Source organism: Macaca mulatta, chromosome 20, assembly GCF_049350105.2.
Source record: "Macaca mulatta isolate MMU2019108-1 chromosome 20, T2T-MMU8v2.0, whole genome shotgun sequence".
In the NCBI taxonomy this organism is placed as follows: Eukaryota; Metazoa; Chordata; class Mammalia; order Primates; family Cercopithecidae; genus Macaca; species Macaca mulatta.
The window spans coordinates 23054131-23079720 of NC_133425.1; the positions used below are offsets into that span (position 1 = coordinate 23054131).

Sequence of the window (25590 nt, forward strand, 5' to 3'; positions counted from 1 at the left end):
ATTAGGCCGGGCACGGTGGCTCACGCCTGTAATCCCAGCACTTTGGGAGGCCAAGACTGGCAGATAACTTGAGGTCAGGAGTTTGAGACCAGCCTGGCCAACATGGTAAAACGCCATCTCTACCAAAACATATTAAAAATTAGCCTGGGCTGCGCGCAGTGGCTCATGCCTGTAACCCCAGCACTTTGGGAGGTCAAGGCAGGCGGATCACCTGAGGTCAGGAGTTTGAGACCAGCCTGACAAACATGGTGAAACCCCATCACTACTAAAAATACAAAAATTAGCCGGATGTGGTGGCTAACACCTGTAATCTCAGCTATTTGGGAGGCTGAGGCAGGAGAATCGCTTGTTGAACCTGGGAGGTGGACGTTGCAGTAAGCCAAGATCATGCCATTGTACCCCAGCCTGGACAGGAACGAAACTCCATCTCACACTCACACACACACACACACACACACACACACACACAAGCCCGTTGTGGTGGCGTGTGCCTGCAATCCCAGCTACTCGGGAGGCTGAGGCAGGAGAATTGCTTGAACCCAGGAGGCGGAGGCTGCAATGAGCCGAAATGGCACTACTGCACTCCAGCCTGGGCAACACAGCGAGACTCCATCTCAATAAATAAATAAATAAATAAATAAAAATTTTTAAAAAGCTAGCACTGGGGAGGCTGATGTGGAAAAAATGCTTGAACCCAGGAGGGGTAAGCTGCAGTGAGCTGAGATCGTGCCACTGCACTCCAGCCTGGGTAACAGAGTGAGACTCTGTTTCAAAAAAAGCTGGAGTTGAAGAACCGTGTCCTTGGGCAGTTCCAAGCCCAAGCCCTCCTTTTATCTCCTCCACCTGAGGCAGCTACTTTCTCTTACTCCGGCTACATTTTTTTTTTTTGAGACAGACTCGCTTTATTGCCCAGGGTGGAGTCCGTGGTGCAATCTCGGCTCCACTTCCACAACCTCTGCCTCAAGGGTTCAAGCGATCCTCCCACCTCAGCCTCCCAATTAGCTGGAATTACAGGTGTGTGCAACCACACATGACTATTTTTTGTGTTTTAGTAGAGATGGGGTTTTACCCTGTTGCCCAGGCCGGTCTTAAACTCCTGGCCTCAAAGGATCGCGCCACCTCGGCCTCCCAAAGTGCTGGGATTACAGGCATGACCAGTCCTTTTTTTTTTTTTCCTGCAACTCCAGTCTAAGCCTTCTGTTCTCCATTGCCTCCTAAAACTACTACCTTCTGTCTACTGTTTAACTCAAGGACGTCTCCTTAAATAACTGGTTGGTTACCAAATTCAAAGTTCCCTCTTCTCCTTCCTCATTCTACCCCATTTTTAAGTAGCAAAATTACCTTACAACCACATCCCTCCTTTGCTATCAGTGGGTGCCCCTGCAGGTCTCCCCCTGCCTGTTTCTGCTCAGCCTTCAGTCTTCTCTTCCCATCTGCCTCTTCAATGCTGGGGCTCCCCACGCTCTCTCCCCAAACCTCTGCTCTTAATATACACAAGCTTCTCCCGCAAGCTGACTGCCAATGAACCAGACTCCCAAACCGTACATCCCACACTCGCCCTCTCCGGTGCCAACCAGCTGCCTAGAGGGCATCTCTTTTTTGACTATGCCACAAGCACCTCAAACTCCACATCTCAACCTTCTCTGTCTGAACCAGCTCCTCCTCACAGGGGAGACATCTGTAACCCACCAGTTCCTCGAGCCTGAAATCTGCGATCTAGCCTAGATTTCTCCTTGTCCCCTGTCTCCATTCCAAGGCACCGAGGCTGCTGACTGCGCCTGCTCATTACTTCTCCCTCTCCCCACTGCCTTAGTCCTCCTGCGACCCCCAACCACCACCAAAAGAGCTTTTTAGCTGCTCTCCCTGCCTTAAGTCTCACCCTCTCCGCCCAACTTAGCACCATATGGCTGCAAGTGACACCTTTAACAGGCTTCCTTGATCAGATTCTCTGGCTGAAAACTCCCAAACAGCTCCCCCGCCCTCGGAAAAAACAAACTCCTTTCTGCAGCACACAAGGCTCATGAAGATCTCGCCCCAATTAGCCGTGCAGCCTTTCCCGGATTCCTGCGCTTTAGGCTTGCACTCCAGCGGACTGACCTACTTGTTCCCGAAGTGCTCCACATTCTCTTGTCCCCAGCTTTTGCACATGCAGTTTCTTCTGCCTGGAAAGCGGTCGGCTGTGACGACCCCCAGGTAAACCAACTTCTACCACAACAGGTGAAACGAACGCCCTCCTCCTCCTCGCCAATCCCGTTAGTAAGGTGATGGGACTGCCGGCCTGTACCCACTAAAAAGTGTTTTTGTGAGCAAGGACCCTGTGTTATGCCTCTCAGTGTTCCCGGCCCCTAGCAGGGCTGGGTACAAAGGGAATATTATTTATCCTCTTTATCCTCAATCCCTCATTGGTAAAACGGAGATAATAATAGCCCCTAAGATTACTGTGAAGCTTACAGGAGACATGCAGAAGAATTCCGGCCAAGGGATTTGAGCCTAACCAGGGTAACATAATGAGACCCCGTCTCTTAGAGGGGGGGGAAAAATATATATATATATATATATATATATATATATATATATATATGCATTAAAAAAAAAAAGTCTGGCCAAAGTAAACACAAGAGGTAAAAAAGCTCTTTTTGACGCGGTAGCCAGATAGAGATCTTTCTCAGCTCCAAAGAAGAGACTGCGTGTCATGCACGACTGCGTCTCCTTAAGCCTCAACGTCCCCGCTTCCCTAGTGGGGTTAATAATAGAAGCCAGCTCGGGGTGGGAACGAGGATTAAGCAGGGCTGAGGCGCTGTGAGCACAGTGCCTGGCGCAGAGGAAAGCGCAGGTCACGTAGCCATTGGTATCGGGGTCGGGGTCCGGGTCCTGTTCTGCGGCTAAGGGACGGGTGGGCGGAGGGGGAGGGGCAGAGCGCAGACGGGGGCCGCAGCCCCGGCGGATGGTTGGGGCGTCTCTCCGCGGACCTCTGGGCGATCCTCCCCACCGCGCAGGGCCCAGACCCCCTACCCGGCCGCCAGCCTTCCCTGCGGCCGCCCGCCCAGAAGCAAGGCCCCGGGAGGCGGGAAGTGAGGCCTCACGTGCGGCGCAGCGGCCGCGCCGAGGGCCTGCCAGGCTACTCACTGAGCCACAGCTCCAGCGCCGCTGCCGGGCCCGGGGGACCCTGGGCCGACTCGGTTCCCGCCACAGCCCCCGCCCCCGCCGCCACCGCAGTCGCCGCCATCGCCTCAGCCCCGACGCCGCGGCCGCGGGCGCCACCGCCTCCTTAGCTGCCGTAGCCGCCTGGCGCTCTACTCGGCTGACTGCGCGGCAGGCGCGGTGGGCACGTGACGGGGCGGAGCCGATGGTGCCACGCCCACTTCCACGCCCTCCACGCGGGGCGGGCCTGGATATTTCCCAGCCCAGATCCCTCTACCCAGCGCGGGTCTTCTGAGACCACTCACCATACGGTTGCTAGATAAAATACAGGACGCCCAGTTAAATTTGATTTTCAGAAGAACGTGAATAATTTTTAGCATTTTTATTTTTTAAGAGATGGGGTATTGCTCTGTCACTCAGGCTGGAGTCCAAAGGCGCGATCACGGCTCACTGTAGCCTCCACCTCCCGGGCTCAAGCGACCCTCCCGCCTCAGCCTCCTGAAGAGCTGGGACAACGGGCGGGTACCACCACGCCAGGCTAATTTGTGTGTTTTCGGTAGACACTGGGTTTCACCATGTTGCCCAGGGTCGTCTCAAACTCCTGGGCTACAAAAGATCCTCTTACCTTGACCTTCCACAGTGCTTGCATTTTTTTTAATTATTATTTTCGAGATGGAGTCTCACTCTGTCGCCTAGGCTGGAGTGCAGTGGCGCCATCTTGGCTCACTGCAACCTCTGCTTCCCGGGTTCGAGCGATTCTCCTGCCTCAGCCTCCCAAGTAGCTGGGACTATTGGCGCGTGCCACCACGCCCAGCTAATTTTTTTGTATTTTTAGAGACGAAGGTTCACTATGTTGGCCAGGCTGGTCTTGAACTGACCTCATGATCTGCCCGCTTCGCCCTCCCAAAGTGCTGGGATTACAGGCATGAGCCACTGCGCCCCGCCTATGTGCTTGCATTTTTATTCACAGAAGGGTTTTCCCGGAACACTTCTTTTTTTTGATGGAGTCTCGCTCTGTCGCCCAGGCTGGAGTGCAGTGGCGCTATCTCAGCTCACTGCAACCTCCGCCTCCCTGGTTTCTTGGAACACTTCTAAAATAACATGTCCTGCATTCCTCAACACTCTGCTTCATTTTCTGCATCACACAGTACACCATCGATATATTATTTACTTGCTTATTTTATTAAAAGATAATTTTCCCAAAAACGTATGTCATGATTCTCATAATTATGAAATGAACACATGTTAAACATTTTATTTAATTACGAGTGAACCAAGCAGATGTTATAATCAATCCAAAAGTGAAGTCAAAGAAGGGCAAATTTATCTGGAAAAAAAGGAATGTAAAATGAGTGTGCAAATGGACACAAAACTGGTTGTTCCATCGGCGTGAGAGCTGTCCCTCCAGTGGGCAGAATTAATTTACCTATTTATAGGCAAGAATTATTTTGAGTTGCTATCAGGTGTCTACAACTTAACAGAGTTATATAAGACTTCTCAAAGACAAAGGCTGGAACCTGGAAGGTTGTGCTGTCTAGACAACGCATAATTTTCCATTGAAGCTGTTGTGCCGCACCCCTATTAACTTCAGTAGGGATGGCACCATGTTTGAGAGGCGGAAGAGACCCAGAGTCACTGAATGAGGCAGGTTTACTGAGGGGACTTACGGGGCAGTCTAGTGGTAGTGGGCTGGACAGGAGGACCACTACCATTTGTAAAAAGCATCAGTTTATATAGTATTTTCAAATGGCACCCTTCCCTTAGCAACCTCCATCTGGCAACCTCAATTTAACCCCAAACAAAGGGCCTTGATCCCCCGTATGGCCTGCGTACCACAGGATGGGGCCAAGGGTTCAGATGTTCCTCACAAAGAGTGAACCAGCCGGGCGCAGTGGCTCACGCCTGTAATCCCAGCACTTTGGGAGGCCAAGGTGGGCGGATCACGAGGTCAGGAGATCGAGACCATCCTGGCTAACACGGCGAAACCCTGTCTCTACCAAAAATGCAAAAAAATTAGCCGAGCATGGTGGCTGGCGCCTGCAGTCCCAGCTGCTTGGGAGGCTGAGGGAGGAGAATGGCATGAACCTGGGAGGCAGAGCTTGCAGTGAGCCGAGATCGTGCCACTGCACTCCAGCCTGGGCAACAGAGCTAGACTCCATCTCAAAAAAAACAGTGAACCTCCAGGCTGGCCACTCTGTGATTCCGTGGCTTGGAACTCAGAATACACATTCTTCTTAGACCATAGGATCATTCTCAGGTACATATGCCATACAGAAGCAAAAATTCTTCCTTGTAGGTAAGTGAATAGCAATGGGCGATGATTCTTGTCCACACACATGCAGATGAATACTGTCCTGGGAACACACAAACTTATTCCTGTGGAAAAACCAGTTCTGCCCCCACTTGCACATCCATTTCAACATTCCTGATCTATATGAAAGAATGCGTCCATTCTTTTGACTGGTTTGAACATCTCACCAGTTTCCTCATTAAGGAGTTAAAGAAAATCTTTCCTTCTTTCTTTCTTTTTTTTTTTTTTTGAGACGGAGTCTTGCTCTGTTGCCCAGGCTGGAGTGCAATAGTGCAATCTCGGTTCACTGCAACCTCTGCCTCCTGGGTTCAAGCGATCCTCCTGCCTCAGCCTCCCGAGCAGCCGGGAATACAGGCGCCCGCCACCACACCTGGATAATTTTTGTATTTTTAGTAGAGACAGGGTTTCACCATGTTAGCCAGGCTGGTCTCGAACTCCTGACCTCAGGTGATCCGCCCACCTTGGCCTCCCATAGTGTTGGAATTACAGGCATGAGCCACTGCACCTGGCCTAAATAAAATCTTTAACACATATTCATCTCTTGAAGATTCTAAACATCTGGCAACACTGAACCCGGCTTTCTACACTGCAACAAAAACCTGGACATGACTAGAGTCTACATATGTTAGAGGGGGCATGAGCTCTAGAGTTTGCCAAGGACCATCCTTCAACTTTTGAAACTTTACTTATTGTAAGCACCCGCAATCCTTTAACATTTTTACATTGCTGGAGCTCAGAAAACCATATCCCAGAGCATGGTGTTTTGGCATAGCAAGTACGTTGAACTCAAAGAGACTGGAAAGCCTCAGAAGCAGCCTTAGAGCAAAGGCTCTCTGACCTCCTGCCCATCTTTCTTCTTCCAAGTCAAGCCACAGAAACTCCAATTCCTCTTTCCTAAGATGGGTCAGGGAAACTCAAACCCCCTCCCCTAAAGCCAGCCATAAAACCTAGACATATTACTCCAACCTTCCCCTATTTCTGTTTAAGAGTTGGCCATAAATAAATTTTCAGTTGGGCACGGTGGCTCACACCTGTAATCCCAGCACTTTGGGAGGCCGAGGCAGGCAGACCACTTGGGTCCAGGTGTTGAAGACCAGCCTGGGCAACACGGTGAAACCCCATCTCTACAAAAAAATACAAAAATTAGCTGGGTGTGCTGGTGTGTACTTGTAGTCCCAGCTACTCAGGAGGCTGAGGCAGGAGGACCACTTGAGCCTGGGAGGTGGAGGTTGCAGTGAACCAAGATAACACCACTGCACTTCAGCCTGGGCACAGAGTGAGACTGTCTCAAAAAAAAAAAAGAAAAAAAAGAAATTATCTGAGTTACTTTGTCTGATAATAGGTGGTAATGCCCCCTTATTCCTGCCCTATACCTAGGAGGAAGGAATGATATACAGGTAAGCCAAGAAGAATTTCGACAGACCTTGCTGGGTCCTCCCACCAAAGTCTATTACCAATAGATCAATCATACCCTTTTGTTCAATCCTGTTTCTACCTGGCTGTTGGTCATCAAACCTAAGCATAAAAGTAGACAGCCTTCCCTCAGTCTTTATTTCTGAAAGCTCCCATGTCAACATAAAACTTTTTTTTTTTTTTTTTTTTTTGACGAAGTCTTACTCTGTCACCCAGGCTGGAGTGCTAATGGCTTCATCTTGGCTCACTGTAACCTTTGCCTCCCAGATTCAATTGATTCTCCTGCCTCAGTCTCCTGAGTAGCTGGGATTACAGGCAACCGCCACCATGCCTGGCTAATTTTGTAATTTTTTTGTAGACATGGGATTTCACCATGTTGGCCAGGCTGGTCTTGAACTCCTGACCTCAAATGGTCTGCCCACCTCAGCCTTCCAAAATACTGGGATTACAGGCGTAAAGCCACTGTGCCCAGCCTGCAAAACTTTAATTAAATAAATCTGTTATGCTTTTCTCTTGTTAGCCCTTTTTTTTTTTTGTGAGACAGTGTCTTGCTGTCAACCAGGCTGGAGTTCCGTGGCACCACCAGAGCTCACTGCAGCCTTGACCTCCCAGGCTCAAATGATCTTCCCAACCTCAGTCCTCAGAGAGTAGCTGGGACGACAGGCGCACATGCCACCACTGCCAGCTAATTTATTTAGTTTTGTAGAGATAAGGTCTCACCATATTGCCCAGGCTGGTCTCAACTCCTGGGCTCAAGCAATCCTCCCAAAGTGCTGGGATTACAGGCGTGAGCCACCATACCTGGTCTTAACCCATCTTTTGTTATAGGAGTGTTGGCCATGACCCTTCGGAGAGGTGAGGAAAGGTGTAAGGTATAGATGTCCCACATCTACATCAATGGTTTTCAAACTGGCATGTGTCAGAATCACCTGAAGGGTTTGTTGCAAATTGCAGGGCCCCACTGCACAGTTTCAGATCTAGCAGGTCTGGGATGAGGCCCCAGAATTTGTAATAAATCTCCAGCTGACATTGATGCTGATGGTCTGGAGACCACAACAGAAACGATAAAGGCTAAGCAGGTAGGAAGTGGTTGAGGAGTTTAATGTAGTGGTTGGGTGTGCAGGCATTGTAATTAGAACTATGTTGTTTTCATCTAAGAAATAAGGGTAAGTGCCTACCTTCATGGGGTTTTTTTCTTAATCTAAGAGAGATAATATATATAAAAATATGCATCAGCTGGGTGTGGTGGTGCAAATGCCTATAGTCTCACCTACTTGGGAGGGTGAGATAGGAAGATTGCTTGAGCCCAGGAGTTCAAGATCAACCTGGGCAACATAATGACGCCCATCTCTACAAAAAAAAAAAAAAAAAAAAAAGAAATTAAAAGGCCGGGCATGGTGGCTCATGACTGTAATCCCAGCACTTTGGGAGGCCAAGGCAGATGGATTATCTGAGGTCAGGAGTTCAAGATCAGCCTGGCCAACATGACGAAACCCCTTCTCTACTAAAAATACAAAAATTAGCCGAGCGTGGTGGTGTGTGCCTGTAATCCCAGCTACTCAGGAGGCTGAGACCAGAGAATCGCTTGAACCCAGGAGGTGGAGACTTCAGTGAGCTGAGATTGCACCACTGCTCTCCAGCCTGCAAAAAAAAAAAAATAAATAAAAATTGAACAAAAATAAATTACCCAGTCTCCGATATTTCTTTACAGCAACACAATGACACATTAACACACAGCTTAAGCTGAAATACCAATCTTCTGTCCTTGGCACTCCTGAATTTTAGGTCTTCAGGTTTTGATTAGAATCTACACCACTGGCTCTCTAGCTTTCAGGCCCTTCAACTACACCACTGGCTTTCCTGGGTCTCCAGGTTGCACAAGCAGATCAGATGACTTTTCAGCTTCTCAATTTTTATTTTTTCTAGAGACAGAGTCTAGCTCTGTTGCCCATGCTGGAGTGCAGTGGCACCATGATAGGTCACTTGCAGCCTCCAACTCCTGGGTTCAAGTATCCTCCCTCCTCAGCCTCCCAAGTAGCCAGGTCTATAGGTATGTGTCACCATGCCCAGCTACTTTCTAAATTTTTTGTAGAGATGTGGCCCCCCATGTTGCCCAGGCTGGTCTTGCACTCCTGGGCTCAAGCAGCCCTCCCACCTCAGCCTCCCACAGTGCTGGGATTACAATTACAGGCATAAGCCATCATCACTGACCTATTTTTTTTTTTTTTTGAGACACGGTCTTGCTCTGTTGCCCAGGCTGGAGTGCAGTGGTACAATCACAGCCCACTACAGCCTCGACTTCCTGGGCTCAAGTGATCCTCCCACCTCAGCCTCCCTAATAGGTAGGACTATAGGCACACGCCACCATGCCCAGCCAATTTTTATTTTCTATTTTTTTATAAAGATGGGGTCTTACTATGTTGCCCAGACTGGTCTCGAACTCCTGGGTTCAAGCAATCCTCTTGCCTCGGCTTCTCAAAGTGCTGGGATTACAGGCATGAGCCACCACACTCAGCCTTTTCAGCTTCTATAATTTGATGAGGCACTACCTAATAATAAATCTCTCTTCCTAGATACATATATTGTTGGTTCTGTTTCTCTGGAGAACCCTAACATAGGCCCTTAGAGGCTGTGATGAGAGAACATGGCTTTATAGTGAAAAGAGCCCTTTTCTGTGCCTCATTTTCCAATCTTCTCCTACCAGGGCTCCTTGCTTCCATCTGCTCCTGCTTAAGTCTCTCTTCAGCATATATGCCAGAATGACCTTTCAAAAACCACAAATCTGCTCATTCAATGGCTAAACACTTCAATGGCTAAAACATTTCAATGACTCTGCACCTCCCACCTTATGAAGACCCAACTCCTTGCCTTCATTAACTGAACCCCAACTTTGCTGAGGTATCCACCACTCCCCACCCAGCCATGCACCTCAGGGACACACAGACCTCCTTCATCTCCAGCTCTGGGTCTGACTGATTTATGGAGACCCTCACTTCCCCAGCAGGGATGGCTAAAAATTTGGAAGTTGAGTAGAGGGAGGGTACTTAGGAGTTTCCTTGCTGTTGGGAGAGAGCCATAGAAAGCCACCCTCTCCCCAGCCGACATGAAGGAGGAAGTGCACAGGCCTGACTGCTGCAGGCAGCCAACTGTGGCTGCTGCAGATGCTGTGGCCAGGAGGGCGGAGAGAGAGAAGGACCCTGGGCCCTCACTTATGTCACCACATGTGTAATTAACCAACCCTGCAGCCTGCCTTACCCATGAACTTCCTGCTAAGTAGGATAACAAATCTTATTTAAGATTTATTGCTCTGTTGCCCAGGCTGGAGTGCAGTGGTGCAATCACAGCTCACTGCAGTCTTGACTTCCTGGGCTCAAGTGATCCTCCCGCCTCAGCCTCCCTAGTAGGTGAGACTATAGACACATGCCACCATGCCCAGCCAATTTTTTTCTATTGAATCTGGGTTTTATTATTTGCATGGGATGAAACACTTATACCTTTAACCAGTCAAAGAAGAGCCATTTGGATCTCACATCTGCCTGGTTTCTCAGCAGCCACTTCTACCTCTCTCCCAACTCCTACCCTTAGTCCAGTCCTGACCAACTTTGTGAAGCGTTATTTTTCATCCCTCTCCTTGGAATATCCTTCCAACCCCCATCTACCTGGGAAACTCCTACTCATCCCTCAGAACCCAGTTCAAAGGTCACTTAGTCTGTAAAGGCCCAGCTATCCGCCCGCCTCAGCCTCTCAAGTAGCTGGGACCACAAGTGCTCACAATGCTCAGCTAATTTCTGTATTTTTTTGTAGAGATGGGGGGGTTTCACCATGTTGCCTAGGCTGGTCTCAAACTCCTGTGCTCAAGCGATCCTCCCCCATCGGCCTCCCAAAGTGCTGGGATTACAGGAGTGAGGCACCACACCCAGCCAACAACTTCTAATTTTAGTCCCCACTAAACATATATCCGTCATCTGTCCGTCATCTGTCCCCATCCTTCACTTCCAAGCTTTGTCAAAGGTAGTCTCTCCCAGATAGCTGGATTCAATGCAAATTACAGGCCACAGACTGGACTGCTAATTATAACGGCAAATCTTGCGAAAGAGGAAAGATTTCCCCACTTAGATGGAAGTGATACTGGTAACTGTTAAGAGTCTGGCAGTTAGACCAGCTGATGAGTGCCACTTCTGAAGAAACTCATCTTACTAATATAGTCCTCTAACATTTTTTTCCTCATGAGATCTTGACCCTTACTATGTATCTGGCAACGTGCCAGGTGCTATGGTTATACTAAAAGACTGACTTCCTTACTGCCATAATCTCATATTCTTTTGAGTAAGATAGAGAGTAAATACATACAAATACAATATGTAATTTCATATAGTAAAGAGTACTATGAGGGCAAAAATAAAGTAGGATAAAGGCAGTATGAATGGAATTCCAAATTTGGCTATAAATATGTAATTTTCTGGAAAGGGGAAAGGACACTTTTTTTTTTTCTTTTGTTGAGACAGTCTTGCTCTGTCACCCTGCCTGAAGTACAATGGCACTATTCTGGCTCACTGCAGCCTCCACCTCCCTGGGCTCAGGTGATCCTCCCACCTCAGCCACTCCAGTAGCTGGGATTACAGGTGTGCATCACTACACACCACTAATTTTTTTTTTTTTTTTTTTTTTTTTGGTAGAAACAGGGTTTCACCATGTTTTCTAGGTTGGTCTCGAATTCCTGGGCTCAAGTGATCCACCGGCCTCGGCCTCCCAATGTGCTGGGATTACATGCGTGAGCCACCATGCCCAGCCCTGGAAAGGATACTCTCTAAACAACACTGAAAAAGAACATGCTCAGAGCAAGGAACTGGTTTCCCACTCACTAAAGCGAGTCCCCTGCAGCCATGATCATAGAATATGACTCCCACTGACCATAGCTGATTGGACCAGGGGTAGACACCTGACCCAGGCTAGGCCAATCAGATACTCCCCTGCGAGTTTGTATGTGGAATACTGGTTATTTAATTGGTGGTGTAGGAGAAGAGAGATGATTTAGCTTCAGGGCTGGGGCATTTGTTGGCCAAGTGCAGAGATAAAGAGAGAGGCAGCCTGCAGAGGGAAAACAAGGGGAGCAGACACACACAGAGGGGTGAATGTGAGAAACTGTGCCATCTCAGAGGAAGAGCAGACACACAAAGAGGGGTGAATGTTAGAAAATGTGCCATCTCAGAGGGCCGAGTGGCTGCCTTTGGTCCCAACAGGTTTCTAGGTACAGATTCCATTCTCTTGTGAGGTCCAGTTGGAAGTCCTGCCCTTTATATCTGTGAGAGTCCTAATTCTTCCAATAAATTCCTTTCATGGTTTCAGTTAGTCTGAGTGTGTTTATACGCATTGCCACCAAGATCACTGTTTCTAAGGATGAAAATAATGGTGATAGTGATACCTAACATTTATTAAATGCCATGCAATGTTCTAAGAACTTCATATATGTTGCCAGGCATCGTGGCTCATGCCAGGCATCGTGGCTCAATCCCAGCACTTTGGGAGACTGAGGCGGGAAGATCACCTGAGGTCAGGAGTTCGAGACCAGCCTGACCAACATGGAGAAACCCCATCTCTACTAAAAATACAAAATTAGCTGGCTATGGCAGCACATGGCACATGCCTGTAATCCCAGCTACCTGGAAGGCTGAGGCAGGAGAATCACTTGAACCTGGGAGGCGGAGGTTGCAGTGAGCCGAGATCGTGCCATTGCATGCCAGCCTGAGCAACAGGAGTGAAACTCTGTCTCAAAAAAAAAAAAAAAAAAAAAAAAGAACTTCATATATATTATCTATTCCAATCCTTACAACTCTTTGAGACAGGTACAATTCTTATCCCTATTTTGCAAACAAGGAAACTGAGGTACAGAAAGTCACACGTGAATAAGGGGCAGAATGTTTCTGAATCTAGACAGCCTCTGTGCCCTTCACCGCTGCAGTATACTCTCAAAACACCGGGGATGGGCTTGAGGTTATTTAAAATGTATGAAATTCCTTCAAACACTTTTACTTAGCCAGGTGTGGTAGCATACACCTGTGATTTCAGCTACTCAGAAAGCTGAGATGGGAGGATCTCTTGAGCCCAGGAGTTAGAGCTGCAGTGAGCTATAATTGTGCCACTGCATTCCAGTCTGGACAAGAGAGCAACATCCTCTCTCTTAAAAAAACAAAACAAAACAAAACAAAACAATAAACTAGTCTTACTGATCCTGAGCAAAACCCCCAAACAGAAGACAAGACGCCTGGAGCTGCTTTCAACATAGCACAGCACACTCCACATGAGGAAGAAGTAGCAGCAGCTTTATTAATTTCGCTTTTTTATTAATTTTTTTTTTTTTTTGAGACAGAGTGTCGCTCTGTTCTCCAGGCTGGAATACAATGGTGTGATCTTGGCTCGCTGCAACCTCCCCTTCTGGGGGGTTCAAGAGATTCTTGTGCCTCAGCCACCCAAGTAGCTGGGATTATAGGTATGAGCCACCACACCTGGCTAATTTTTGTACTTTTAGTAGAGATAGGGTTTTACCATGTTGGCCAGGCTGGTCTTGAACTCCCAGCCTCAAGTGATCTACCTGCCTTGGCCTCCCAAAACGTTGGGATTATAGGTGTGAGTCACCATGCCCAGCTCTAATTTAGTATTTTTTAAAAACTATGGTAAAATACAGAAAAACATAAAATTTACCATCTCAGTCATTTTTAAGTATACAGTTCAGTGGCGTTACATATCTTTATAATGTTGTGCAATTATCACCACCATCCACCCCCGTAACTTTTCATCTTGTAAAACTGAAACTCTATACCCTAAACAGTAACTTCCCATTTCTGCCTCCCCAAGTCTGACAACCACCATTCTACTTTCTGCCTCTATAATTTTGATTATTTTAAGTATTTTGAATAAGTAGAATCTTATGGTATCTATCCTTTTAACTTTATTTTATTCATTTTTTTTTTTTGAGATGGAGTCTCACTCTGTCGCCCAGGTTGGAGTCCAGTGGCGCGATCTCCACTCACTGCAAGCTCCGCCTCCTGGGTTCATGCCATTCTCCTGCCTCAGCCTCCCGAGTAGCTGGGACTACAGACACCTGCCACCATGCCCAGCTAATTTTTTGTATTTTTTAGCAGAGACGGGGTTTCACCATGTTAGCCACAATGGTCTCCATCTCCTGACCTTGTGATCCGTCTGCCTTGGCGTCCCAAAGTGCTGGGATTACAGGCGTGAGCCACCGTGCCCGGCCTATTCATTTTTAGACACAGGATCTTGCTCTGTTGCCCAGGCTAGAGTGCAGTGGTGCATTCATAGCTCACGACAGCCTTAACTCCTCAGTTCACATGATCCTCCTACCTTAGTCTCCCAAGTAGCTGGGACTACAGGCATATGTCACCTCACCTGGCTAAGTTTTAAGTTTTTTGTAGAGACAGGATCTCACTATGTTGCCCAGGCTGGTCTCAAACTCCTGGCCTTTGACAAGCCTGCCACCTTTGCCTCACAAAGCGTTAGGAAGTATTTGTCCTTTTGTGACTAACATTTCATTTAGCATGAAGTCCTAGAGGTTCATCCATATTGTAGATATACCAGATTCGACTTAGTATTTTGACCACTCACTTTGTTAAAAACTCTCTCTTGACTGTGAGCCAAGGAGCTCCTTGTAACCATTCTTAATGTCTTAGAAACACATGCTCTGACAAAACTCAGTAGATCAGGTTAAGCTTGGACTCTGGATCTGCACAGATCTGAGTTTAAGTCTTGGTTTTTGCCTTGTACTATAGCCTCAAAAGCTTTAGTTAACTTTTCAGAGCCACGGTTTCCATATCTGTAACAGAAAAATAAAAATACTGCTTCTCTCATAGTGTTATAAAAAAAATTTACTGAGATAGAAAGTATCTCAGGATGGATTAAGGCATTTATGAGCATTATCTGACACCTGGGAGTGGGTGAGGCTCATGTAAATGCACGATAAATTAAAATATTGTTATTATTGTCCCCTTCTGTGGTCAACAGCTATTTGTTGTTTCTGCCATTACATCTTCTGGAGAAAGCTCCCTAGTTTTCCTTGGGAACAACTTTTCATCCGTTGCATATAATCCCTGTGAAACTACCTATTACTGGCCAAGGAATGGTAGCAAGACCTCAGCTACCCCAACAGATACTCGCTCCTCAGAATCTGAACCTTGAGCAGAGTTATCCAAAACTGAGGGGAAAACACAGAGAAATTAACAACAGCAAAACGGTTGTAGTTCATGTGTTGCCACCAAAGAACTCAGACAAGACTGGCCATTAACTCCTGTAGCCAATTCCTGTCTATTCCAAGACCTGGTTTTTTGGCTTTTCCGTAGATGCTGTGGCTCTCTTATGGCCTCCAATAAACATAAGTGAGGCAGAGCTGGTTTCTATTGTTTGCAACCAACGAACTTAATGGATTCTGTATCAGAAAGAACTGGTATATTCTTTAAGCAAAGACTAGGACTCTATGGGGCTCAACAAACTCTGTAATCGCCTTTCCACTCCCCTGGACAAAATAAATATATTAATTGTCTACTGCTGGAGCGCAAATTATCCCCAAACCAAGTAGCTTTAAATAATAAACATTCACTATCTCACAGTTCATGTGTGTCTGAAAATTCCAGGGCAGCTTCTCTGAGTTGTTCTGGCTCGGAGTCACAAACGAGATCAGCCAGGACTGCAGTCATGTGGCTGCTTGGCTGGAATTGGAGGACCGGATTCCAAGATGGCGCACTTCCATGGCTGTTGGTGGGAGGCTCGATCCCTTGTCATGTGGAGCACCCCATAAGGCTGCTTAAGTATTTTCATGACCTGGAAGCTGACTTCCCCCAAAGTAAGCAATCAAAGAGAACAAGACAGAAGGCATGATGTATTTCACGACTTACCCTCAGAAGCCAAACTCTCCATTTCTTCAATAGTGTAGCGGTTACACAAGTCAGGCCTATTCAATGGGGGAGGGAACCACACAAGGATGTGAATAGAAAAAGGCAGGGATGCTTGGGGGCCAACTTAGAGGCTGGCTACCATGCAGGGGAAGCCTAGAAGCCTTGTAGGGGTTTGTCTACCCCGCCACCATCCTCCTTTCACTTGCTACTCCTCTTCACTGAAGACCCCAAGAAGCATATCTCATTTCAGAAACCAGCAGAGATGACGACTTATAAGTCATGGAGGAAGGAAGAGGTGGATTTGAAGAGAAAGCCACAAAATAGGCAGGGTGGAGATCTCCAGTCCAAGGACCAGGTCTGGAAGACTGGAAAAACGGAACATATGACGTTTAGGGAAGGGAGACACAGGCTGCCCCAAGGCTCAAGAATAAAGGGTAGCATAAGACAAGAGCGCTTACCCTTGGCAGTGGAGTCACTTCTCCTTTTACAACCCCAAAGAAAGGCTGGCATCCAGTTCAGCCCTGCTTGTGTCACATATCCTTTACTGCTCTGAGTCCTTGGGGCCTGAGAACTGGGACCCATGAGTCCCACTGCCCAGCTTCTATAGGCTGAATTGTGTCCCTCTAAATTCTTACGTTGAGAAACCCCCAGCACCTCAGAATGAGACTTTATTGGAGAATGAGCATTTAAAGAAGTGATTAAGTTAAAATGAGGTTGGTTAAAGTTAAAATCCAGTGCAACTGGTATTCTTAGAAGAGGAACGTTGGGCACATAATGAAACCAGAGATGTGTATGCATGGAGGGAAGACCGCACAAGGACACAGTGAGAAGACAGCTGTCTGCAAGTCAAGAAAAGAGGCCTTCAGGAAAAACCAGGCCTGCCACCTTGATCTTGAACCTCTAGCCTCCGGAAATATAAGAAAATAAATCCCCGTTGTTTAAACCACCTGGTTCTGTGGCATTTTGTTATGGGGACCCCAGCAAACTGAAACCCAGGGCTTCTGCATTGTTCCGGGATGTTAGCTTTTCTATGAACTAACTCCAAACCTCTGCTGTGTAATGTGTGAGAAACCAGACCCAGAGAATGCCTTTCCAGAGTCAAGGAGGTTAGATGGGTTGGGCTACCCCAGCCAGCTGACAAGGACGGGCCGGTGGTGGATCCATAAATGCACTTGTGTGCAGCCAGAAATTGTTTCCACTCTTAGTTCCTTCGGCAAACTTCCCAACAGGCCCCAGTCCTCCTTCTGGTCTCTGAAAGCTGTTTCTAAGCTCACAGGTTCTCAGGGCGATCTCCATTGCCCGACACATCCTCTCCCTAGCTGGAAACCACCTTCTGGATCCGTTCCCGCACTTCCTTTGGTCCCAAGGACAACATCATCTCAGCTACAGGAGGTCCTTGCTGAGAACAAAAAGAGCAAATATTGCCTTACTACCTTAAACTGCCTAAAGAACTGAAGCTTAGCCTCAGTCTGCAGAAATTATTCCCAGGCCAGCCCCCACACTGCTGCCTGTGTTCTGAGGATCCATGCTCGTGTTATTTCCCTGGACAAGGATGGGTCCTAGGAGCCTGTTTCTCCCCCAACCACAGCCTTTTTTTTTGAGATAGAGTCTCACTCTATCGCCCAGGCTGGAATACAATGATACCATCTTGGCTCACTGCAACCTCTGCCTCCCAGATTCAGGCAATTCTCGTGCCTCACCCTCCCAAGTAGCTGGGATTACAGGCACACCACCACACCCAGCTAATTTTTTGTAATTTTAGTAGAGACAAGGTGTCACCATGTTGCCCAGGCTGGTCTCAAACTCCTGACCTCAGATGATCCAACTGCCTAGGCCTCCCAAAGTGCTGGGATTACAGGTGTGAGCCACCATGCCTGGCCTGTTTTTCCCATATTAAGTAAGCTGTTGTTAGGTCTGTTATCCCCAATAAACTGCAAACCCCATGAAGGCAGAGATTATGAATGTGTGTTTCATTCTATACTGTATCCACTGTACCTAACACAATGCTTGCACATAGTAGGTACTCAATAGTGTCTGTTGATTGACTGAATGAGGGGAGTGATCATATTTCTTTCATCCTTGTACCTTGAACATTGAGCTCAGTGCCTGCCAGGAAACAAGTTCAAAGGATCAATGAGGGGCTCCAGGGAACAATCCAACCTGTGTCCCTGCCTCACCTGCTGTCCACTGAGGGCCACCCGGAGGAGTTTCATCACATTACTGTGCTTGGTGCCTTCCAGACCTTCTGATAGCTTCTTCAGTTCTCCACTCAGCATATCCTGAGTTAAGCTCATACCAGATCTTTCTAGAAGCCTAGAAGAAGAGGGCCAGTTTACAGGGTCTGCATGGGCCAATGGCAAGTGGGTGGGAGGAAGGGCTTCAGAAGGTTATTGATCAGCTACAGTACAAGCAGCACAACCAATGTTCAAGCCTGTTTTGAGGGAGATGAGGAAGATATTGACCACTTTCTCCCTTATCCAGGTCGGGAAGGAAAAACTACCAAGGGACCACACACAGAGAAGCCAGTGGTCACAATGCAGGGAGGTAAGAGGTGCCATAAGAGGCTTTACTCATTGCTACCTCTGTGTCATTCAATCTTTATGCCTCAGTTTTCTCATCTGTAAAGTGGGGAGAATAATAGTATCTGAGGCTGGCACAGTGGCTCACGCCTGTAATCCCAGCACTTTGGGAGGCTGAGGCGGGCAGATCACTTGAGGTCAGGAGTTCGAGACCAACCTGGCCAACATAGTAAAACCCCATTTCTACTAAAAATACAAAAATATTAGTCAAGGGTGGTGGTGGGCGCCTGTAGTCCCAGCTACTCAGGAGGCTGAGGCAGGAGAATTGCTTGAACCCAGGAGGAGGTTGCAGTGAGCCGAGATAGCACCATTGCACTCCAGCCTGGGCGACAGAGTGAGACTTTGTCTCAAAATAAAAAAATAAATAAATAATAGTATCTGTCCTGCACAGGGATATCCTAGAGAGTTAAAAAGAGTTATAAAGCACCAAGTGCCTGAACACATGATAAATATTCAGAAATAGTACTTTTTTTTTTTTTTTTGAGATGGAGTCTCACTCTGTTGCCCAGGCTGGAGTGCAATGGCACGATTTCAGCTCACTGCAACTTCCACCTTCCGGGTTCAAGTGATTCTCCTGCCTTGGCCTCCTGAGTAGCTGGGATTACAGGCACATGCCACCCTGCCCAGCTTATTTTGTATTTTTAGTAGAGACAGCGTTTTACCATGTTGATCAGGCTGGTCTCAAACTCCTAACCTCAGGTGATCCACCCACCCTGGCCCCCCAAAGTGCTGGGATTATAGGCATGGGCCACCATGCCTGGCCAAGTATTACATTTTGTATTTGAATTTAAAAATTTAAGAAATTAGTTAAGTACATTCAAGAGCTTTGAGACATTACAAAATGATCTTAAAAGAAACAGGTCTGCTTGCAGGCACGACAAAAAAGAAACTTAGGAATAGATTTGACATAGAATGGATAATTTCTGGGAAATTATCTGAAATATAGCTTTAATATTGGTAGAGGGAGACTTCTTTGGAGACGTAGCCAAGAAGAGAAGAAATCAGAAGTCCCCACCCAGCTCCAGCAATGGTCCTGCCACCAACTTGCTATGGCTGTTCTTCCACAAATTGAAGCCTCTAGGATTCCAACGGGCCAGCAACCAACCCCCACATCCTGGCAGTCCAGCTGAGCAAGATGCTCTCCCCAAAAGCTTTAGTTTCAGGAGAAATTCTCCAATCAGTTAGAACTGGACTTGCAAAAATCTGCCCTGGCCCTGATTCTTAGTCAAGAGATGGGAATAGGCTGGGGATGAGTATATTTCACTGCAACTTCCCAGTTCCTCTCATTTTTCAAAAACATTAATTTTTTTTTTTTTAAAGGGAAAGGATCTTGCTCTGTCACATAGGCTGGAATGCAGTAGTACGATCACAGCTCACTGCAGCCTCAGACTCCTGGGCTCAAACGATCCTCCCACCTCAGCCTCCTGAGCAGCTTGGACCACAGGCGCCCACCACCATACCTGGCTAATTTTATTTTTACTTTTTGTAGAGATGGGGTCAAGCTATGTTGCCGAGGCTGGTCTCAAATTCCTGGCTTCAAGTGATGCTCCCATTCACCCTCCCAGAATACTGGGATTACAGGCATGAGCCACAGCACCCAGCCTCTCCTCAGTTATTACTGGAGATTCCAAAGCGGAGACACTGAAGAGGAACTGAGGCTGGACATCTTCCTGGTGCAGATGATCTGTGACGGCAATTCTGACCCTGCCTGCTCAAACATGGTCCAGGCAACTGCATTCCAAAGTCAACTCAGTATGGACCACTACTGTCTCAGGGAACTGGGTTCACAAGTGATTTGAAGAAACAGCCTTTCAGTGCAGACAGATTTCCTTACTAACTGTCAGCACTGAAGCAGATGAGTTTCAATTTCAGACAAGGGTGATCATTCTTACTGCATCATCTCTATGTTCTGAGTGTTTGTGTTCCCCTAAATTCATATGTTGAAATTTTAACCCCCAAGGGGACAGTATTCAGAGGTGTGGGCTTTGGGAGGTGATCAGGTCATGTGGGCAGAGCCCTCATGCACAGATGAGTGCCTTTACAAAAGACACCCCAGAGAGGTCCCCCATCCCTCCACCATGTGAGGACACAGCAAAGGGCCAGAAAAGGGAAGGGCCCAGGAAGAAGGCCCTCACCAGACATCGAATCAGCAGCACCTTGACCCTGGACTTCTAGCCTCTAGACTGTGAGAAAGAAATGTCTGTTGTTGAAGCCGTCAGTCTATGTTATTTTGCTATAGCAACCCTACGGACTGAGACAATTATTAACTGGGTCACATGAGTACTGCTATTTACAAAATCCAGGAGATAAAATACTGAAGACATAAAATATAATGTGAGAAAAAAGCAGACACTCTCCCCAGTGGCACTGCAGGGAAGCAGGCTGCCGAGGAGCTGATGAAAGAATGACAGGCCCCAGGCTAGGAAAAATGGCAATTCCAGACTCGCTAGAGCTGGCCCAGAGCTTGGCATGGGAATAGAAGGGATTTCTAGTGATCTGGCAGCTCCTGAACATTTGGATATCAGCTTTCCTGACTCGAGAGGGAGTCCCAGAGCAAATCTGAAATCCAGCCTCATGGTGGAGAAAGGCAGTTATGACACTGAATCCTGGTGAATTAGAACTAATAGGCCCCGGCCAGGCACATGGCTCACGCCTGTAATCCTAGTACTCTGCGAGGCTGAGGCGTGAAGATCGCTTGAGCCTAGGAGTTTGAGACCAGCCTGGGCAACATGGCAAGACCTTGTCTCTACAAAAAGTAAAAAAATTAGCTGGGCGTGGTGACCTGTGCCTGTAGTCCCAGCTTCTCAAGAGGCTGAGGTGGGAGGATGAGCCCTGAGCCACTTCCTGCAGATTGCTACATAAGGAAGAAATATAATTCCACAGGGGACGTGTGCTGTCATTTCTTTTGTCCGGTAGAGAAACTTGCCCTCTAGTTACCTGATACAGAGCCTCTGCAGGAAAAGTGGTCAGCATCGGGGAGGAGGGGCAGAAGGGGAAAGGCAGAGAGAGAAAGCGAATCTTGGTAATGGAGTACTGACTCCTGCATTAAGCTGTGCCTCCAGCAGCCCTTCTTCTAGCATCTGCAGCTACATAAGCAATCATTCCCCTCTTGCCTAAGTCAGCTTTGGTTGCATTTGTAATTGAAAGTTATTACTGTTAACAGTAAGAATTAGCATCATCTCTCTCTTACCAAGAAGGAAAAGGAAGCTCAAATAGGTACAGTAACTTGGCCAAAGTGAAGCCGCCTGAGCAAGGTGACATAATCTGGTGAGTACATGGCAGAGCTGGGATGCAACCAGGTTGGTGCAAGCAGTGAACACAGGCCTATGTACAGGGAAAGCCCGGTCCTCCAGGTAAGCCCTCCCACCAATGAAAGCCAGTGAAGGGTCACATTTTCACTGGCCATGAGGTTGTGCTGGGGGCCCAACAGCCTAACCTTGAAGGAAAGGGAGCCATGGGAGGGCGAGGGGGAAGGAAGGTGTGGAATCCTGAGTTCAGCCTGCGGGTACTCACCCCAGCACACGCTTGGCAATCACATCCACCTCCTCCGAGATGGCGTCCAGCTGTGCTCGACCCACCGAAGGGCGAGTCCACAGATAAGAGTACACTGGGGACACCAAGTCCTGCAGGCGGCAAATGTGACCCTGGGGAAGGAGGCAGTCATTGAATGCACTAGCGACAGGGCTCTGGAAGGGAGGAGGAATTGAAGCACCCAGTAGCCCCTCCCTCAGCCTCCCAGACCCCTGACACCACACCTGTCTCAGCAGGAGGATCCTCTCCATGTAGATTGGGTTGAGGACATCCCTATTTTGCAGTTGGCTCCCAAAGGCCTCCTCCACAAGGGCCTGCAGCTTCTCCACCAGCTGGCACCTCTGGCTCTCATTGTTCACCAGCCGCTGGAGGTGCAGCCTGCGGAAGAAATCAAGGGGCTGCCCTACTGTCAACACCCCAACCCACCCAAACCGTCTCTCCCCTGGGGAGAGGGTGAAGTTGGAAGAATGACATATCAGGTTCCATGAGCCCTCCCTTTCGCAAGCTAGAAGTAGAATTCTCTTTACATTTATAAAAAGAAATGGATGTGACTAAGGTCACAAATAGCCTGAAAGTCCCAAGCAACTTGGAGACATGCTTTGTTTTTAGGGGTTTTGCTTTTGTTTTTGTTTGAGAGTCTTGCTCTGTTGCCCAGACTGGAGTGCAGTACCACAATCATGGCTCACTACAGCCTAGACCTCCGAGGCACAAGTGATCTTCCCACCTCACCCTCCCAAGTAGCTGGGCCCACAGACACATATCACCATGCTCAGCTAATGTCTTAATTTTTTGTAGAGACAGGGTCTTGCTATGTTGCCCAGGCTGGGCAACAAGCAATCCACCCAGCTTGGCCTCCCAAAGTGCCAGGATTACAGGTGTGGGCCACCATGCCCAGCCACGTTTTCAGTGTTTTCAAAATAGTAGCTGACATTTTATTTTTATTTATTTATTTTTGAGATGGAGCCTCACTGTGTTGCCCAGGCTGCAGTGCAGTGGTGCAATCTCCGCTCACTGCAACCTTGGCTTCCCAGGTCACCTGCCACTCAGCCCTATTGGACCTGGAGAAGCTTTTGGCCAGGTGCAGTGACTTGCTTAATCCCAGAACTTTGGGAGGCCGAGAAGGGAGGATCACTTGAGGCCAGGAGTTTGAGACCAACCTGGGCAACAATAGTGAGATGCCATCTCTACAAAAAAATATTAAAAATAATAAACTTAGCCTGGCATGGTGGTACACACCTGTAGACAGCTACTCCAGAGGCTGAGGGGGAAGGATCACTTCAGCCTGGGAGTTTGAGGCTGCAGTGAACTGAGATGTCATCATTGCACTCCAACCTGGGTGACAGGGCAAGACCCAGCCTCTAAAATATATAGAAAGTGGCATTTTTTTTTTGAGACGGAGTTTTGCTCTTGTTGCCCAGGCTGCAGTGTAATGGTGCAATCTTGGCTCACTGCAACCTCCACCGTTCAAGTGATTCTCCTGTCTCAGCCTCCTGAGTAGCTGGGACTACAGGCACCCACCACCACATCGGGCTCTCCTTTTTTTTTTTTTGTATTTTTTAGTAGAAATGGGGTTTCACCATGTTGGCCAGGCTGATCTTAAACTCCTCACCTCAGGTGATCCACCCGCCTCGGCCTCCCAAAGTGCTGGGATTACAGGTGTGAGCCACCACACCCAGCCTACATCCACTCTTGAATGCCCCATTCAAAAGATGCCCACTGTTTACTGTGTGAACTTTGGCTAGTTTCTTAACCTCTCTATGTCCTGGGTTCCTCATATGTAAAACAGGGCAAAATCATGCAACTGACCTCATCATAAGTCTGATGGAAGAAGTAAATAAACAGCCCTAAAATATCTGCAACTGATGTTAATTATCTGGGCTCATGCAAGTAAATGCACTGAGGATACTGTGTCCCCAAACCAGCGCTCTAGGCAAAGTATCAGTAAGACCCTCACCCCAGGTGCACACCTGGCTGATGGTCTTAACCACTAATAACTTTTCTTAATGACAGAATCTCACTTTGTTGCCCAGGCTGGAGTGCAGTGGTGTGATCCTGTCTCACTGCAACCTCTGCCTCCCAGGTTCAAGTGATCCTCCTGCCTCAGCCTCCCAAGTAGCTGGGACTACAAGCATGTGCCATGTCCAGCTAATTTTTGTATTTTTAGTAGAGATAGGGTTTCACCATGTTGGCCAGGCTGGTCTCGAACTCCTGACCTCAGGTGATCTGCCAACCTTGGCCTCCCAAAGTGCTGGAATTAAAGGTGTGAGCCACCATGCCTGGACAACACTAATACTCTTTGACTCAGACATGTTAACACTGATTTGAGTTGGAACAATATTTGGAGGTTTCCAAGTGAAGAGCTACTTGCAATATCAAATACATGAAATATAAAGTAGATGCCATTGGACAGTGCTCACTCACTGTGTTGGCTGGGTGAAAGGCTGATGCGGGGAGGTGAGTCTAAAATGAAGATACCCCTCTCCAGGCTTTGGTTCTTAACAGAGTCCACACAAGGGGTGGCTAGGAATACAACGCTAATGATAAATATATATGTACTGCCAGGCGCGGTGGCTCACGCCTGTAATTCCAGCACTTTGGGGGGCCAAGGCGGGTGGATCACCTGAGGTCAGGAGTTCGAGACCTGCCTGACTAACACGGTGAAACCCCATCCCTACTGAAAATACAAAAAAATCAGCCGGGTGTAGTGGTGGGCACCTATAATCCCAGCTACTTTGGAGGCTGAGGCAGGAGAATTGCTTGAATCCGGGAGGCAGAGGTTGCAGTGAGCTGAGATTGTGCCATTGCACTTCAGCCTGGGCAACAGAGTGAGACTCCGTCTCAAAAAAAAAAAAAAAAAAAAAAAATATATATATATATATATGTATATATGTATACCATTTACTGAGCACTATGTATGTGCCAGGGCTATACAACATACTTTCATAGAACAATCATATAAGATTGCTACTGTTATTAATCCCATTTTAGAGAAGAGGAAAGAGAGGCTCAAAAAGGTTAGGTGATTTAGCCGTGGTCACACAGAATTAGGTACCAGAGTCCATTATACCCTCTGTTGTAGGGACTGTCTTGAGCAAGAAAGCCCTTTCCCACCAGGGGATCTCCATGATCCCCACTTACCTATTGAATTCTGGGAGCTTCTCCAGGTCCAGCAGGGCTGAGTGACAGGTGACCCGGGTCAGGTTGAACTGCGTGATCAGTTCCGGCAGGGTCCTGCCCATTTGGTTCTCTGCAAAGAAGAGAGGCCTAGCCATTCAGCTTCCTCCCTCCCTTCCTCCTTCCACTTTATCTCTTTTTTTTTTTAAGAGACAGGATCTTGCTCTGCTGCTCAGGCTGGAGTGCAATGGTACAATCATAGCTCACTGTAACCTCAAACTCTCAGGCTTAAGTGATCCTCCAGCCTGTCTTCCAAGTAGCTGGAACTACAGGCACATACTGCCACATCCGACTAATTTTTAAATTTTTCTGTAGGGTCAGGCATGGTGGCTCACACCTATAATACCAGCATTTTGGGAGGCAGAGGTGGGCAGATTATGAGGTCAGGAGTTCGACACTAGCCTGGCTAACATGGTGAAACCCATCTCTACTAAAAATACAAAAATTAGCCAGGCGTAGTGTCGCACGCCTGTAATCCCAGCTACTCAAGAGGCTGAAGCAGGAAAATCACTTGAACCTGAGAGGCGGAAGTTGTAGT

The 25590-nt window shown here is 47.7% G+C and overlaps 2 protein-coding genes and 1 long non-coding RNA gene across 17 annotated transcripts in view; 1 reads left to right on the forward strand and 2 right to left on the reverse strand.

Annotated features, from left to right (window-relative positions):
• The window catches only part of GGA2 (golgi associated, gamma adaptin ear containing, ARF binding protein 2), a 44690-nt gene extending 41381 nt beyond the window's left edge, over positions 1 to 3309 (reverse strand). For all 9 annotated transcript variants that reach the window (XM_015125797.3, XM_077986556.1, XM_077986563.1 and 6 more), the window contains exon 1: positions 3127 to 3309. In XM_015125797.3, coding sequence (XP_014981283.1) covers positions 3127 to 3226 — 100 coding nt within the window. In that variant the 5' untranslated portion in view covers positions 3227 to 3309. The remainder of the gene's footprint in view (positions 1 to 3126) is intronic.
• A 1115-nt stretch (positions 3310 to 4424) lies between these two features.
• LOC144338122 (uncharacterized) lies at positions 4425 to 12478 on the forward strand. Its single transcript, XR_013411963.1, has 2 exons — positions 4425 to 5045; positions 11930 to 12478. It is a non-coding gene; the product is annotated as an uncharacterized LOC144338122 (long non-coding RNA).
• A 3254-nt stretch (positions 12479 to 15732) lies between these two features.
• EARS2 (glutamyl-tRNA synthetase 2, mitochondrial) overlaps positions 15733 to 25590 on the reverse strand; it is a 34905-nt gene continuing 25047 nt past the window's right edge. For 2 of the 7 annotated variants that reach the window (XR_013411952.1, XR_001441680.3), the window contains 6 exons: positions 25017 to 25125; positions 22103 to 22256; positions 21861 to 21991; positions 17946 to 18081; positions 16227 to 17167; positions 15733 to 16133 (listed from right to left, as the gene is read on the reverse strand). Coding sequence is in view for 2 of the 7 variants with exons in the window: in XM_077986565.1 (XP_077842691.1) it covers positions 17084 to 17167; positions 17946 to 18081; positions 21861 to 21991; positions 22103 to 22256; positions 25017 to 25125 (614 nt within the window). In the remaining 5 variants the exon portion in view is untranslated. Of the gene's footprint in view, positions 17168 to 17945; positions 18082 to 19645; positions 19769 to 21318; positions 21992 to 22102; positions 22257 to 25016; positions 25126 to 25590 lie in introns of those variants that run through there. The other 5 variants (XM_077986565.1, XM_001094523.5, XR_013411955.1 and 2 more) reach the window with 4 other exon arrangements.